The 14,759-nt window shown below is 42.3% G+C and overlaps 3 protein-coding genes across 3 annotated transcripts; 1 reads left to right on the top strand and 2 right to left on the bottom strand.

Moving 5' to 3' along the window:
- Window positions 1-191: 191 nt before the first annotated feature.
- Window positions 192-2,145, top strand: cfap410 (cilia and flagella associated protein 410). Its single transcript, XM_072363989.1, has 7 exons — window positions 192-394; window positions 541-559; window positions 689-735; window positions 892-1,121; window positions 1,252-1,402; window positions 1,496-1,592; window positions 1,691-2,145. Exons 1-7 carry the CDS (start codon window positions 318-320, stop codon window positions 1,841-1,843), a joined length of 774 nt encoding a protein of 257 aa, XP_072220090.1. The 5' UTR covers window positions 192-317; the 3' UTR covers window positions 1,844-2,145.
- Window positions 2,128-7,560, bottom strand: orc2 (origin recognition complex, subunit 2). The gene is made up of 16 exons (XM_072363988.1): window positions 7,443-7,560; window positions 7,137-7,208; window positions 6,876-7,034; window positions 4,849-4,935; window positions 4,660-4,749; window positions 4,535-4,566; window positions 4,340-4,397; window positions 3,949-4,265; window positions 3,744-3,853; window positions 3,520-3,652; window positions 3,333-3,429; window positions 3,109-3,255; window positions 2,853-3,024; window positions 2,705-2,766; window positions 2,505-2,623; window positions 2,128-2,417 (listed from the first exon to the last, which is right to left on the bottom strand). Exons 2-16 carry the CDS (start codon window positions 7,204-7,206, stop codon window positions 2,334-2,336), a joined length of 1,737 nt encoding a protein of 578 aa, XP_072220089.1. The 5' UTR covers window positions 7,207-7,208; window positions 7,443-7,560; the 3' UTR covers window positions 2,128-2,333.
- A 751-nt stretch (window positions 7,561-8,311) lies between these two features.
- LOC140269209 (D-serine dehydratase) lies at window positions 8,312-13,563 on the bottom strand. Its single transcript, XM_072364228.1, has 10 exons — window positions 13,464-13,563; window positions 12,901-13,056; window positions 12,652-12,781; window positions 10,943-11,093; window positions 10,676-10,856; window positions 10,069-10,187; window positions 9,821-9,947; window positions 9,557-9,619; window positions 9,373-9,478; window positions 8,312-9,090 (listed from the first exon to the last, which is right to left on the bottom strand). Exons 2-10 carry the CDS (start codon window positions 13,044-13,046, stop codon window positions 9,001-9,003), a joined length of 1,113 nt encoding a protein of 370 aa, XP_072220329.1. The 5' UTR covers window positions 13,047-13,056; window positions 13,464-13,563; the 3' UTR covers window positions 8,312-9,000.
- Between the last annotated feature and the right edge of the window lie 1,196 nt (window positions 13,564-14,759).

The raw sequence follows: 14,759 nt of genomic DNA, 5'->3' as shown, positions 1-14,759 counted from the left end.
ACGTAGTTCTTAAACATAAATTAAAAGCTCCACATAAGAATATATCATTACATATTTATTTGCGTGTTTAATATTATAAGGGGTTCACAAACGCCAGCGATAAAACCCTGCACATAAAAGTATCTAACAATTTAGCCGTAACTAAGGACGCTTCATTAATTACGCGCATGCGTATTCACGTAGCTGACGGCAACGTCCCTCTGCTGCTGAGTCGAGATGTTTGTCTACTTAGCCTGTCATGATGCGGCCTTTGTTGTTTGTTGATATATATACGAATTAATATGTTCTTTATTTCTAAGGAAGGTAGCTGATATGCCATGAAACTAACACGGAAATTGGTTCTCGCTAAGGCTAAGGCCTCTGACTTGGAAAGCGTGAAGAAACTAAACTGCTGGTGAGTCTCTGAGTTACATTTTAGCACACCAGTGATTTAGTTAGTTTTTGGTCCACATGATGATAGCCACGGCGGACGGGTATAGGTCGCTTGATGTCTTGCATTTGTGCTAACGTTGCATATCTTGTTTTTTTTTTTTTTTTTAGGGGATGCAACCTGACTGATGTGAGTAGTCCTAACAGTTTAGATGGCTGGCAGTTACATTCATTTAAAAAAAAATATTCGTGCTCAAATTGAAACACTGTTCATTTTAATCCAGTTAATGAAGCTGTAACAATGTACGTGTCCTGTCAGATTTCTATCTTCTCTCAGATGCCCAACATTGAAGTGCTGACGCTGAGGTTGGTCCCTTTAACTTTACTGTCCCACTCTGGCACAAACACATACTGTAGAGCCATGCCCCTTTAACGCTGACATGATACTGCAACACCTGCAGAGTCATTCAAAAACTAACCTTAAATCCTGACTGCGATGCTCCTTCTCCTCTCTGCCTGCAGCGTCAACAGCATCTCGTCTCTCTCTCCTCTGGCTGGCTGTCTGTCTCTCTGCGAGCTCTACCTGAGGAGGAACATGATTCCCTCGCTGTCTGAGCTGTCCCACCTGCGTCCGCTGACACGCCTCAGAGTGCTCTGGTTGGCTGAGAACCCCTGCTGCGGAACCGATTCGAGCCGGTACCGGCTCACTGTGCTGCGATGCCTGCCTCGCCTCCAGAAACTTGACAATCAAGGTGGGTGTAGAATGCTCCCTGTACGTCCGCTCTCTGGCAAAGTGCAGTTTGAGCTCAGCTGCTGCAGAGCTTTCCCACTTTAACTCATTTGAATAGTTCACACATGTATATGTGCGATTTCTGCGTGCAGTGGTGAGTGAGGATGAAACTGCACTTGCTCTCATGGAAGGCGAGGAGGTCAGCACACCCCCAGGTAATACCCAGAACCAGCTTTCCAACAATGGGCTTCTAGATGCAGAGACGGAGAATGACCCACTAAACTACAACATGGAGGAAACCAAGTAGGTTTTGCGGACTGAAAAACTTCAATGGAACTTTTATGAAAAGAAAAAAAATCACTAAATGAATGTAGAATTCCTCCCTTTTGTTTCTAGCAAAATCAGAGAAGAGTTGGGAATGAAGCCTCTCTCGAGGGACAAGTTCTCCTCCCTTTCTTCTCCATCGACTCGAGAAAAAACAACAATGAGAAAGGTAGCTTCCTCTCAGAAGCTCCGGCCTGAAATTTTAAATGTTGAATTCTGCTCAAAAGCTGGAAGATTAATGATTTAAATGCTTTTGTTTTTTCTAAGACTCACATTGTGGATGCAGTTCTTCTGCTGCTGAGGGATTTGGATGAAGAGGAGCTGCGTATCGTGCACACAGCTGCACAGAACAGACTCCAGACGTACACGCTGGACTCAGGAGACGCTCAACGAGTCACAGCCCAGACAGAGAACTGCTGAAATGCATCACTTACAAGCTTCACAGCATGCGTTCAGGCCATCCTCTCTCACTCCTTTCTACGTTTAACACACGCCTGAGGATCATAATTGATACACTGCGTCCCAGTTCACACTTTTCCCTTTTGTGACCCTCTTTTCTCACAGGGTTTAATACTTGATGATTTCCACCACTTTCTTTTTACAGCTGCATGCCGACCTGCCTTGTAAGAACAAAAGAATGTATGTTTCGCTAGATATGAATCTATTTCTGTAATTAAAGACAGTAACCAGCAATAAATTAACTCCCAAGTGTTGCTTTTAATAACTCAGGTGTAGTCCGCAAGCATGTACACATCACAATGTGAATGTCACATTTGTACAATGAGGCACTGAGGCCCAAACATTTCAACCAGATTTAATGGTAATTAGCTGTAACTGGGCTCCAACATCTGTGACCGGCTCAAGTGAAATCTGAAGGGAAAGACAATCATAAGCCTGAAGTTTTGTCCTCTCAGTCACCCTCCTCGTTCTCCAGAAAGTCCATCAGTGTGCTCGCATCCACGGCAACAACCAGGTACTCCACTCCATCGGCACCCTGGAGTGTCACATGAACAAAGAAAGTTTTAACACCTGATAAACGTCAGAGTTTGCTGTAGGTTTTCTCGCTGATTATGAGGCTTGCCTTGCGTGTCCGAATCAGTTTGTGGTCTCTGAACTCGGTCAGCTGAGTCCTCAATGTGAGGTCCGAGTTCACCAAGAACGCCTCTCGACAACGCTGGTAGAAATCTTGGAAGGATAATCCTGTGCACAACAACAATGGTTACAGCCTCGCGATGAAGTGAAAAATCGCTTTGTGGTTTCGGGTGTTGAATGTGGTCTCACCTGCGTACGAAGGGTTGTCTTTGTTTTCCAGCTGGAATCTTACCAGCAGTTCAAAGATTCCCCTGCAGAGAGAGCGAATGCACAGCCGTTGAGAAGTTGCAGACTCCAACAGCTTTGACAGCTAATTGCATTAAAGTGGACGTGGTACCTGGCATTGGGTGTCAAACTGCGGAGCACGTGTGTGAGGGAGGACAGAGCGAGAGCGCCGGTCTGCTGCACCAGGAGAGAGTTCTCATATGAAGTTTCCTCCGTGTAGTGCTGGAACGTCACACATTCCCACCACAGCCAGTTAAACTGGCTCTGCTTAAACTGGTCCCACACTGGAAACGCACCAGCAACGTTTAGCTATGGGAAAACATTTCTGTGTGATCAACACTGCGGCACAAATTCCCACAAACTCTCACCTAATGGCGCATTGATGTGGTCTAACGAAGCCACCAAATGCAGGTTGGGCAGGGATGCCAGCTGCCCCAGTGCACTCTGGGCCTTTTCTCCTCGCAGCATCGGTCCGTCGATATTATGGATGAGCAAGTACACGTGGAGATCTGGGCCTGGGAGCACACGTTGGAAATGTGAAACACAGAATTCCGACATAATCTCAAGACCTACAATTCACACAAGCACTCACTGTCTCTGAGAGTCTGAGTGATGAACTGGATCTGGTCCGAGGGTGTTCGGAAACTTCCCTGGTGCTCCAGAACCTCACATGTCAGCGCATTTAATATCTGTAATAAAACCACAGCGTTGTCATGATAAACACGCAGGAGTCGTCAAACAAAGCATAATAAAGTGATTTTTTTTTTAAAAACACTGACTGATTTAAGAGTAATGGAGGGGAAAAATCCATTGACCACCAGGTGGATCTCTTGAGATAAATGAGACACCCTGAAGTCCTCCAGCAGAGCTTTTTTGCTGCCCAAACCGTAGACCAGCACACTGAACCCCAACCTACACACAAACAGCCACAGACTTTCTGTTTTTGTACTCAATGTTTCAACATGAATAAGACTGCCTGCGACAAACCCACAACAACACTTACTGTAGCTGCAACATCCATTTGTTAAAGTGCTTTTTGTGTTTGTTGTGCAGCTGCTGGGTCTCTTTTGAATAAGAGGATGATTTTCCTTCTAAAAGACAAACCAAAGTCTCCTGCAAAAATGGGGAGAAGAAAAAAAATTTAGCCAAAACTTTAAATAGAAACAGCTCGTTTACTAATAGCTCTGAACTGGCAATCAGTAACGGACCCTGTCAAGTTTGGGGGTGTGTAAACGCTCGAGGGTGCGGTCTGATGTCAAGACTTTTGAGCTGCCGTGAGCCTCGAAATAGTCCTCGATCATGGTGGGCTGGTTGAGAGGTTCTTGTGTGTTCTTGCTTTTCTTAGCAGGAGTCTTGTCGAGAGCTGCAGATAAACTTCTTCTGGGAGTTCTTGGGTTTTTCAAGCTCTCCTTGTCCTCTTTTCTTGCTTTCTGCTCTTCCCCATGCCCATCGTCCTCCTCGTCTTCCCCCTCCCCAGAGTCAGAGGGTGAGAGTTCACTGTCGCTGTCTGACCGCATGCTCGGAGCTGAAAACATCGAGCACGTTTAAATGATATCGAACTGACATTTGTTTAACCTACTTATAACGGGCCGGACTCACCTGTCAGTCTCTTCCTGAGTCTGTGTGGCGTTGTGGAGACGAACTGGACCTTTTTGCCCTGTTTAAGAAAACAAGCTGAGACTGAGACGAGTCCAATCTCTGCACAGAAAAGCCACCAAAACCAATAGGGCGGTCTTCAGATGTTTAGAAGTCTGGACCTTTTATGAAAAATAAAACAGTGGTTTGTGGTCTTACCTTCTGTGGGGTCCTGCTTTCACCTCTGTGGTCTAGACAGAGAAAAAGAGAGACAAACTGAATCATTTGAAAATGAACAAGGAGATAAGGAATCTAAAAAGGAAGAGAGGGTGAGGTGCACTGACTGCGGCCCGTTCGACTGGGAGTGGAGGGTTCGACATCTGGGGTTGTGCTGAAGCTCACGCTTTTCCCAGGAGTCCGTGCCAAATCACTTGCTGTGTGCAGAAGCAGAAAACTAAAATCAACAATCGTTTGATAAATCTAGGTGAGGATATACAATGCAAAAAAAACCTGGAGAGGCTAGAGGCTCTCACCAGTCTGGGCCATGCTGTGGCCGCGTCTGACTTTCTGGAACGTGAAAATGGAAGATCCGGCCACTTTTGACAAACCATCCTCATCCTCTGTAAATCCAAGAAAACAATGTGACTGAGGTGCAGTTACATGTGGTGATAATATCAGTATTCTTAGTAGGATAAAAATGCAAAGGCCTTGTGCTAATACAGGCGACATCAGGAGGTATACTGACCAACCATAATAATACATACTCAATCCACTCTCATTTCAGCCAACAGAGAACCAGTCCTGTTCTAGTCCATGCAGCAGTTCCATTCAAGCCCCACAGCGACAATGACAAAATAATGGATCTACATATTTTGACCACAGACAGTTTGTTTAGTCCACCCTGTACCTCAGTCATGGACACAGTGCCCTGCCCCAGTGACTAAAAAATAAAAATGTAAATAAAAATCTCACCCATCTGCTCTCAACAACTCCAAACTGTTTGTCTTAACATCTCACACAGCGACGAACCATCAGGGCCCCTCTTGGCCTTCAGAGACGGCCTAATGTACCATAGATGTTCTTTTAACTGAACCAAATGTTCCTCAAGAAATGAACCCTTTGAATTGGTTCATTGAGTTAAAAAGAAAGTAGTTAAAAAAAAAAGAAGTTAAAAGAAGTAATCAAAAACTTTCAATCAACATGAACCTGATTTGCTATTTTGCTATATTCATGCCTGCTATAATAACAATAGTTTCACTCATCCATTTGCTTTACCTGGCTTTAATGAACACGGAACTGAAGCGTAGTTTATGCTTCTCCGTCATTTCGACGGCGTACGCCACAGCCTGACGCGCACCTCCAAAAAAATTCTAACTACACGTGGCGTTGACGCGGACTGTAAGGGCTGTGATTGGTCCGCTCAGAACGTAATTTCCAGCAGTTGCTTTTTCCGGTCTTAATGGCTGTATATGGTGAAGAAGCTCGTCAAATTGGCCCGTTGACATTCGAAAGTATCGAAAGTGCATTTTTTCATCCATGTCCCTCAGTGGGTGAACTAGTGTTAATTCACCAGTTCCCAGCCTCGACTGGTTTAAGATTAATTTATACTCTTTCAGGACGTCGTCATTGAGCATTCGAAGTTCTGCGTCAAGGGAACACGTTCCTCTGCAATTCACCATGCCGCGAGGGGGGTGTGGCTGTGTGTTTGTGTGGTTTCAGGGGTTATAGCGAATCCTTGCTTTTTCTTCCGGTCACAGTTAACAACAGTAAACAATGGCAACTGAAGTGGAGCAGCTGTATTTGCAGTTGGAGCTTATCAATATTGAAGAATAAATGCTTAAACAAGCAAGGATTCAGCTATAACCCCTGAAACCACACAAACACCCCCCCCCCCCCCCCCCCCCTAGCGGCGACATGGTGAATTGCAGAGCAATGCGTTCCCAAGATGCAGAACGTATGCTCAATGACGTCGTCACGTCGGAGAACCATAAACTAGGACTACGGTGAGCATGGAAGTGAAAATATTTGCTAACAGCAATTGAGTGTAGAATTTTATCTGCGTTTGTACAGCAAGTTACTTTGCTCACGTGGACACAACTAAAACGGAATATGCTGTGCAACATTGTGATATGGGAAATAAAGGAAACTCGGGAGGCTCAAGACTAAATCCTTGTGCACAGCATCTGTTTTCTCCGTATTTAGCCTACTGTGGTTTTCTGGTTATTAGGCAGAAACTGAACAGAACGGACAAAGAAGACTGAATCTGTGCTGAGGACAACTCTGAGACCCTGAAGTTGATTGTGGAAAGAGGAAAGTTGCTGAAGCTGCTCAACATAAAGAACAACAGTAAACACCGTCTACACAACATTAACAGCGTCGTCTGCCTGAGGTTTCTTCAGCATTGATGCAATAAGGTCAAGAGCACGAGATCGTTCCTGCTCACTGCAATGACTTTTGGGGTTTAAAAAGTATCTTATCTATCTGTTTAGCTCTCACTGGGAACCAGTGTTCCAGATTCCAAACAAAATACTTGAAAAAAAAAAATAATAATATCACTCACCTTCTGCATTGTGTGTTCCTAAAGCCTGGATATAATTCTGCTCATCAAAAACCCCATTTTCATCAGCATCGTGTTGTTCCTCCTCCCGGCATCCTCTCCTTCCAGCCGGGTTCTTGAACGTTACCATCCTCTGAGCAGCCCCACCACTGCTCTGCACGCCTACAACACGGTACAACGTGACAACGCAGGGGGTCAGTGAGTCAGACAGGGTACAAAACCTGCTGATTAACTATGACATATGGGCAAAAGCAGTGTTCATACCCTCTTGTTTGTCCACGATGTGCTCCACAACATCGTCATCCCCGATGAACTTCACCTCCAACACACTCATTCCTCAAGATAAACAACACACATGACAGCTGTTAGGCACGTTGCTCGGTCTTAAAAAATACAGCACCCAATTTCGGGAGCGTATAAGGGTCACGTGTCAACAATTCTGTCGCTAGTTGTGTTAGCGTAATTAGACCGGTTAAAGCTTGCTGTTAGTGCGTTAGTGTGTACTCGGTGTGCTGCGGACAGTCAGCAGTAACACAAAGCGGCTAAAAGTGGAAACATAAAGCAACTTACTTGTAAATTTCGGTGAAAGGCCCCGGAATAAAACAAAACTACCAAAAAAAAAGTTAAAAAAGGGTAAGTTTAGTTGCGTTGTGGTGTTACAACTTCCCGCGCCATCCTACTGAAGTTTTTAAACCACGTGACGAGTCAAAGGTTATACAATGTCCAATGAGAAAGCCAGTTTCAATCAAAACCACATTTCCCATCATGCACTTCAAACATAGATCGAAACCTGCTAGAAGCTGATCAGTGCTGCAATTTAACAACAATTATAATGTAAACAGTGGCATACTTCCTGTTTTGAAATAGAAAACTTAACAGTGCCATAACTGTTAATAAAGACATCTACTTGAAGGATGGTGACAGCACAAGTTATTTCTTTACAAATTACGTCATTACAAAGGAAAATTAAGATAAACACTATCAAATTGGTGGGTTTCTTTATCTAGTTCATTACGATGAATTTTTTGTTGTTGTTGTTGCAAAACATTGAATTAGAAAAAAAAAAGGTTGGATCAATAGTAATTTTATCAAAGCATAAAAGTACATAAATTAGGGGTGGATGGAGCTCAGTGGTTAGACTGGGTCATCCAATAAGGTTGGTTGTTGGTTCAATTCCCACTCTCACCACTCAAAAAGATTGGTGAAGCTGACAGCTGGTGGGGTGTCAGTCTACCTTGTCACAAGGTGCCCTTGAGGAAGGCACCATACCCCCATTCTCCCCAGGTGCTGTGAATGGCTGCTTACCACTCCAGTGTATGGCATCTGTCTCTATGAGTGTGTGCACATGTCAACAGGTGCCAACATGGATGGGTTAAAAGCAGAGGACAAATTTTGTGAGTATGTTTGTATGCATGACAATAAAATCTGATATTAATCTTAAATCAATTTAAAAAACATGTCCGTGGTGTGGTGACCTCAGAATTAACCCATGACCGTGTGTCATCAGAGATAATCAATCAACTACAGAATGACTCACTCAGCATTTCATATAATTTATTGTTTTGCCTTGCAAATAATCTAAAGTCAAACACTACTCAAGCTACATCTTACAGTCATTTCTTTTCTTTTGTTGGTATCCTGTTTCCCTTACCTGCAAAATACCTGACAAATACATGACAATTTATGCAGGATTTAAATGTGTCCAATCCAATGTCTAAATCTCACATAAGAGATAATTATCATGAATGAAAGGCAACTATTCAATCAAGCTGTTGCATGTAAATAATGTGGCCAACATTTGGCTGAGTATGAATACTTATATATATATATATCTCCGCATCATTATTATACATAACACTGCTAGATGTTATTGATGAGGGAACGACATAGTCCTTAAACTTGCATTTACTTAGACATCAGACCTTTAAAACCTTTCCAGATTTTCTTTTTCTATATCTACTTTGTCACTTTAGATAAAACAATCAGCTGAGAGCTCTGCCAACACCATTACCCTATGTTTTTAACAGCTTAACTGTAACAGGCATCACTAATGAAATCAGCTACAGGTATAAAAGGCCAACTATCTATCCTAACAAGGCATTGTATAAGTAAATGTTTGGACAGGTGTTCACCACCCACGAGTGGGTGTCCACTTCCCCAGCAGACGACCCTCAGAGTGCACGTGATACACGGGGTGCATCGTGGCGGTTGCACATGACTGCAGAAAGCAAAAAAAAAAAGTAATAAGGTAGTAAGATCACAAAAGAGAGCGACAATAAAACAGAAATATCGGCACACTTTAAGGACCAGTTTGTAGGGTTTAGCAGCATCGAGTAGGTGGTTTGAGAGGTTTGTAACTGCAACCTACTTGGGCATACCAACATTCCCAAGTATGTAAGTGAACCAAAGTACTCTACAGATAGTAAGGGCTGTTTCTGCTGATAGAGCACACCCAAATCCTGCACACTGGTCCTTTAACACCACATTAAATGATACTAACATGATAGGGTATCAATGTGAGCAAAGAGCCAAGAGGGTATTTGCTGTAGTCCAGTGAACCTGAGATAGGTTCCACTCTTCCATGCTCCTGAGTCATAGACAACAACCTGGAGGGAAAACATTTCACATTACCAATTTAATCACACTTAAGTTTTAAGTTAAGCGAAAAGCACAAAAAGCTTTACTTGAGGTCCGGATGTCCTTCGATTACGGCATATCCAGTGGGAAGTTTTCCAGCTCCATCCAAACTGTGAGAGACAGTGAGAGAGAGGGTAATTCACATATTTCCAGCGACACAGACCTAACAATAATGTAGGCAGGAGTTTAAAAAATGCGTGTTTACTCCAGTTACTTTGAATGCTGCTAATAAGCATGAACATAACATTTGTCCATTGGTAAACAGTTTACCCATCTGTTCTGCAAGTAATAAACAATACTGATGAAGCAACCTGATTCCAGTCCATCCACAGTCCACCAGGAGCTGGTTCCTGTGTGGACAGTGTCCTATGACTCTTGTCAAAACCCTCACAGCCACATCATCCAGGCAGCAGGAGCCAATCATAGACTGCTGCACATCTGAAACCCATCAAGATTCATTGAAACAAACAAAGAAGAAAACACCACTACGGTAGTAATTTGGTTTTTCATTGTGAGAATTTCAGCTGTAGAACAGCAAAACAAATCCACATTAACACACCGTAGAAGACATAGTTTCCAGGATGCACCTCGCTCAGCTTTGCCATGTCTTTGACTGGATGGCTACAGGAAGGGGTAGAGCCAATGCTGGACTTGCATGTTATGCCAACAGCCTTTAGTCTGCCAAAGAAAAAGAAAAAAAATTCCATTTCTAAAACATTAAATTCATTCAATTGAATTGAATCTTTGGTAGCGTGACTTGTGTTTGTTATGGTTGTGTTGCTGCTTGAAAGATGCCCCCATATTTTCCTTTAGAAATTCACTGGTGTGAATCAGTAAATTGTTCCATCAGTGACGACAAGCTGAGCTGGCCCAATACTGCTTACCCGTCACTTATCTTAACTGAGATTTGAATAGATAGATATGACAACAGGAGTGTGAGTCTGAGTAGCCTGTGACGGCATTATCTTTCATGTCTGTGCTTTTTACAACAGCACTATTCGATATTATAATTTATTATACCAATACAACACATGTGATACACCGTCTGTGTAACAGCGGGTTAAGATCACATTGGATAACAGCTCTTTTACCATTTGTAGAAGCAACATGTATGATGTCTTGTATGATATATACATATATATATTTTTATTTTGCCATGCTCCTACTTTTCCATGAACTGCAGAGTAATACTAGTGGTTTCCTGGGCGACAGTCTGTATTTGCTCCACTCCTCTGCAGCTGTAGGTGTTCCCGCAGTGGGCGTAGACTCCCGTTAGCTCCACGCCCTCCGTCTTAGCGATGGCTTGGGCCAATATGAGCGCCTCAGGCTCCGAGTGCAGAACGCCAGCTATGGCGGGAAAAAAAATAAACACAGTGGCGGCATGTGCTCAGAAGCTCATGATCAGCTAAGTGGCAGTTTCCTAGAATGTTTACCTCTCCCGTTGCCACAGTCAAGTTTCAGCCAGACGTGCCACTGCCGACCGGCTTGAAGGGGCCTTTTTTTGAGCTGCTCCAGAGCGTCGGGATGATCCAATAACACTTGGAAGAGATCAAGCCTCTCTGACAGGGCTGCACAGCGCTCTACCTAAGGATAAAAAAACGTTTTTTTTTATTCAACAAAAAGTTGGGACACTGCGTAATATTTAAATAAAGACAGACTGGAGTGATTTGCAAATCTCATAACCAAATATTCTATAAAAGCACAGAAAGCACATCAAATGTTGAAAGTGAGACATTTTGCTATTTCAAGAAAAATTCATTTGATGGCAGCAACATCTCAAACAAGTTTGGGACGTGTTCAAATTTACAACTGTGTAGCATCCTCTCTCGTTTTTACAACAGTCTGCGAACATCTGGGGACTGAGAAGACCATTTACTGGACCTCTGGGAGGGAAATGCTGTCTCATTCTTGTCCAATACAGGATTCTAGCTCTTCTTTGTCATATTTTGCATTTCATGATGCTCCAACGGGCCAATTTTTCAACTGATTAAAGGTCTGCACTGCAGCCTGGCCAGTCCAGCACCTGGACTCCTCCACTTCGAAGCCACGCTGTTAAAGATAGATGCAGTATGTGGTTTAGCATTGTCTTGCTTCCCTGAAAAAGTTGCTGTCTGAATTGGAGCTCATGTTGAGCTGTGGTCATTCATGTCTCTTTCAACCCTGATGGTTCCGATTCAGATGTGCTAGTTGGAAGTTCCATAAGCATGAATGCCCTCCATACAATCAGAGATGCAGGATTTTGAACTGAGTGGAACAAAAAACAAGCTGGAAGGTCCCTCTTCTCTTTATTCCTATAAAAAATCATTTAAAATTTGAATTCATCTGACCACTGAATAGTTTTCCACTTGTCCTTAGAACATTTCAAAATGTGCTTTGGCCAAGAAAAGATGAGAGCGTGTCTGGGTTAACTTCACTTGGTTTCTTTTTTGCATGATAGAGCTTTAACTTCCATTTTGTAGATGTGACTGTGTACTGTTCACAGATCATAATTTCTGGAAGTGTTCCTGAGCCCATGCAGGGATTTCCACTTTAAAATGCATTTTAAAATGCAGTGAAGCTTAAGGGCCCAAAGACCATTCAAAAATTAGTTTTCAGCTGTGTTCCTTGCACACTGAGATGTCTCCAGACTCTTTGAATCTTTTGATGATATCGTATCATATGATAGAATATTCATAGTATTCCCATTTTTACATGGAGGAACATTGTTCTGAAATTGCTCCATAACTCGTTGACACAGATTTTTGGTAGATTGCTTAACCTTTGAACATCACTCTGCTTCTTTAAGGTGCTCCTTTTATACTCAATCATGATACTGACCTTTTATCACTGAACCTAATCAGTTGCCATATGTTCTTCCAGCTGTTTCTTTTCAGTACTACTAGCTAGAAGTGAAGTGTTGCTGCCACCGAAAGCATTTTGTGAAATAAGAAAATGTCTCACTTTCAACATTTGATATGTTTTCTATGTTCTAGTGTTAATAATTAAATATGTTTAAAAGATATGCCAATTGTTGCATTCCGTTTTTATTTACATTTTACATTGCATTCCTACTTTTTTGGAATGGTGGTTGTTAAGTCACACCATTGGGTGTCACACATATTTGTATATATTGTCAAGCAAAAAGAATTGTGTATAAAAGAACCTTGTCAAAAGGAAGACAGTATGCATAGAGGATGTCATCAAATCCATGGTCGGCATAGAAGCAGGCCTCTGCCAGAGTGGAAACCACCATGCATCTCCGGGATCCAGCCGTCATTATGTCAGCACACTCACTACCCATCCATCCACACACACACACACAGAGAAACAGAGAAACAGCATATCAGTGTCTCCCATATGCAGCCTGACTGACATGTATGCTTGAAATGTAAGTGAGAATGCGGATCCACACAGCGTTTTGTGGGTCTTCATGTGTGGACGAAGCTGGACCCCCAGTTTCTGACACCGTTCGATCATCCTCTGAGCGTTTCTTTTCACTTTGTCCACATCCACCACTAGAGCTGGGGTACACAGGGCTGATAGGGGCTGTCCCTCCATACTGACAGCACTGAAGCATCACACACACGCACAAGTTATTTCAAATGCAATTAAATTTTTGTGCATGACTTGCTCTACTCACATATAATTACAATGATGCACAATTCTTCTGACAACAAATATAATATAAAGGTAATATAAAGGTGTATGTTCTGCGTGAGCAAATCAGCGCACACACCAGAGGCTTGTGTGCAGTTAAACATTGTGAAACACAGACCTTTGAACTCAGAAAACTTTACTCCGACTTTTAAAAACTTTTTTAAGAACAATTCTATGTTAGTGTTGCCAAAAAAAAAAAGAAGAGGTAACAATGAGCAAGAATGCAACGGCGTGCATATGACATGAAATGCCACATGTCACGGATTGTGAAATGTGTATGTGCAACATAGAAAAATGTGAAGGATAAACAAGATTTACCTTAAAAAGCCAGCGGCAGTTTCTCGTTGAAATGCGTGAGCTGTGGTCACAGTACTACGGCGTCCTTGTGTGGTCAAAAGTCCTCAGCGGAAAAGGCATTATCTCTGCATATGGTGCTTTAATTTGCACCTCATCCCAGTTTAACAGGGTTTTAACATAACAGGTGACTTCGGACAACTTTCTTTTAACGGCGCCAAGTCACCCGTGTTTAGATTTTGATTAATTTATTTACTGCTGTTATGTAATTCGTTAGTTATGATCATGAAAGCTTTTTCAAAATCACTGAGGAAAAATACTAGACTGTTTTCCATCAATCTTCAGCCCCACATCTTCTGTCTTAGGCTACAGTTGAGAATTCGTTCCCTTTTTTTATTTGTTATGTTTTTGTAGGTTTGTGAGCGATGGTCCTTGATTTTGCTGCCTCTTAGTGGCCAAAGAGTGTATTTATACCTTTAAAAAAAGTCGCCAAAGCAGACTGTACTTAGCAATAAGAGTGATGCATGAACTGCGTGTGCATAAAAAAGCAGTTTTTACGTCTTATGAACCCAGTCCAGGTCAGCTGGTTTGCATTTCAGTGAGATGTGTTGGAGCAGAAAATACCCAGGACAGAGGAACACTGCTAACTTTCTGTCTCATTGATTGTGTTTTCTTAGCAGACTCTTAATTAAGCTCACTGCTGAAATCAACCAAGCATAAGTTCTCAAAACTATATTTATGTAATTTACTTGTGCATTTCTGTTTTATACAAGTTTCTACTTCCACTCTAATATTTCAGAGGAAAATAATGTTGTTACTTTCTACTCCACTTGATTTATTGACTTTGGTACAAGTGACCATTATCATGAAGGTCCAACAAAACTGAGACAATAACTAGCTTCTAAAATACAACACGCTGATAGATGTTAATGAAACAAAACAAGCTGAAGCTAAGAACAGATTTATACATCATAACTCACAATTTTTCAGATTCATCTAGTCTCCCTGAGAATAAAGCTCCACAGGGTACAATTATATTTACAACAATAAAGTTGGGAATTGAAATATATGCTCTAAATACATGAAATGGACCGAGGTAGAGTAGAAAGAGGTCTCCAGTTCAAAAGCCTGCACCTCTGATGGCGTGGAGGTGCATTAGTGCAACTGACATCTATAGCACCATTAATGCTGCATAATGATAACAGAATTTAGTGGAACATATTCAACTACCCAGACAAGGCTCTTCTTCATGGATGGTCTGCTTATTGCAGGAAGAGAATGTCAAAGCATCCTCTGTGTGCATTATGAATGCATGGCTCT

The sequence above is a fragment of the Leuresthes tenuis genome, unplaced genomic scaffold (genome assembly GCF_036924035.1).
Source record: "Leuresthes tenuis unplaced genomic scaffold, fLeuTen1.0.hap1 SCAF_14, whole genome shotgun sequence".
NCBI lineage: Eukaryota > Metazoa > Chordata > Actinopteri > Atheriniformes > Atherinopsidae > Leuresthes > Leuresthes tenuis.
This window is presented reverse-complemented; position numbering and strand designations above follow the sequence as displayed.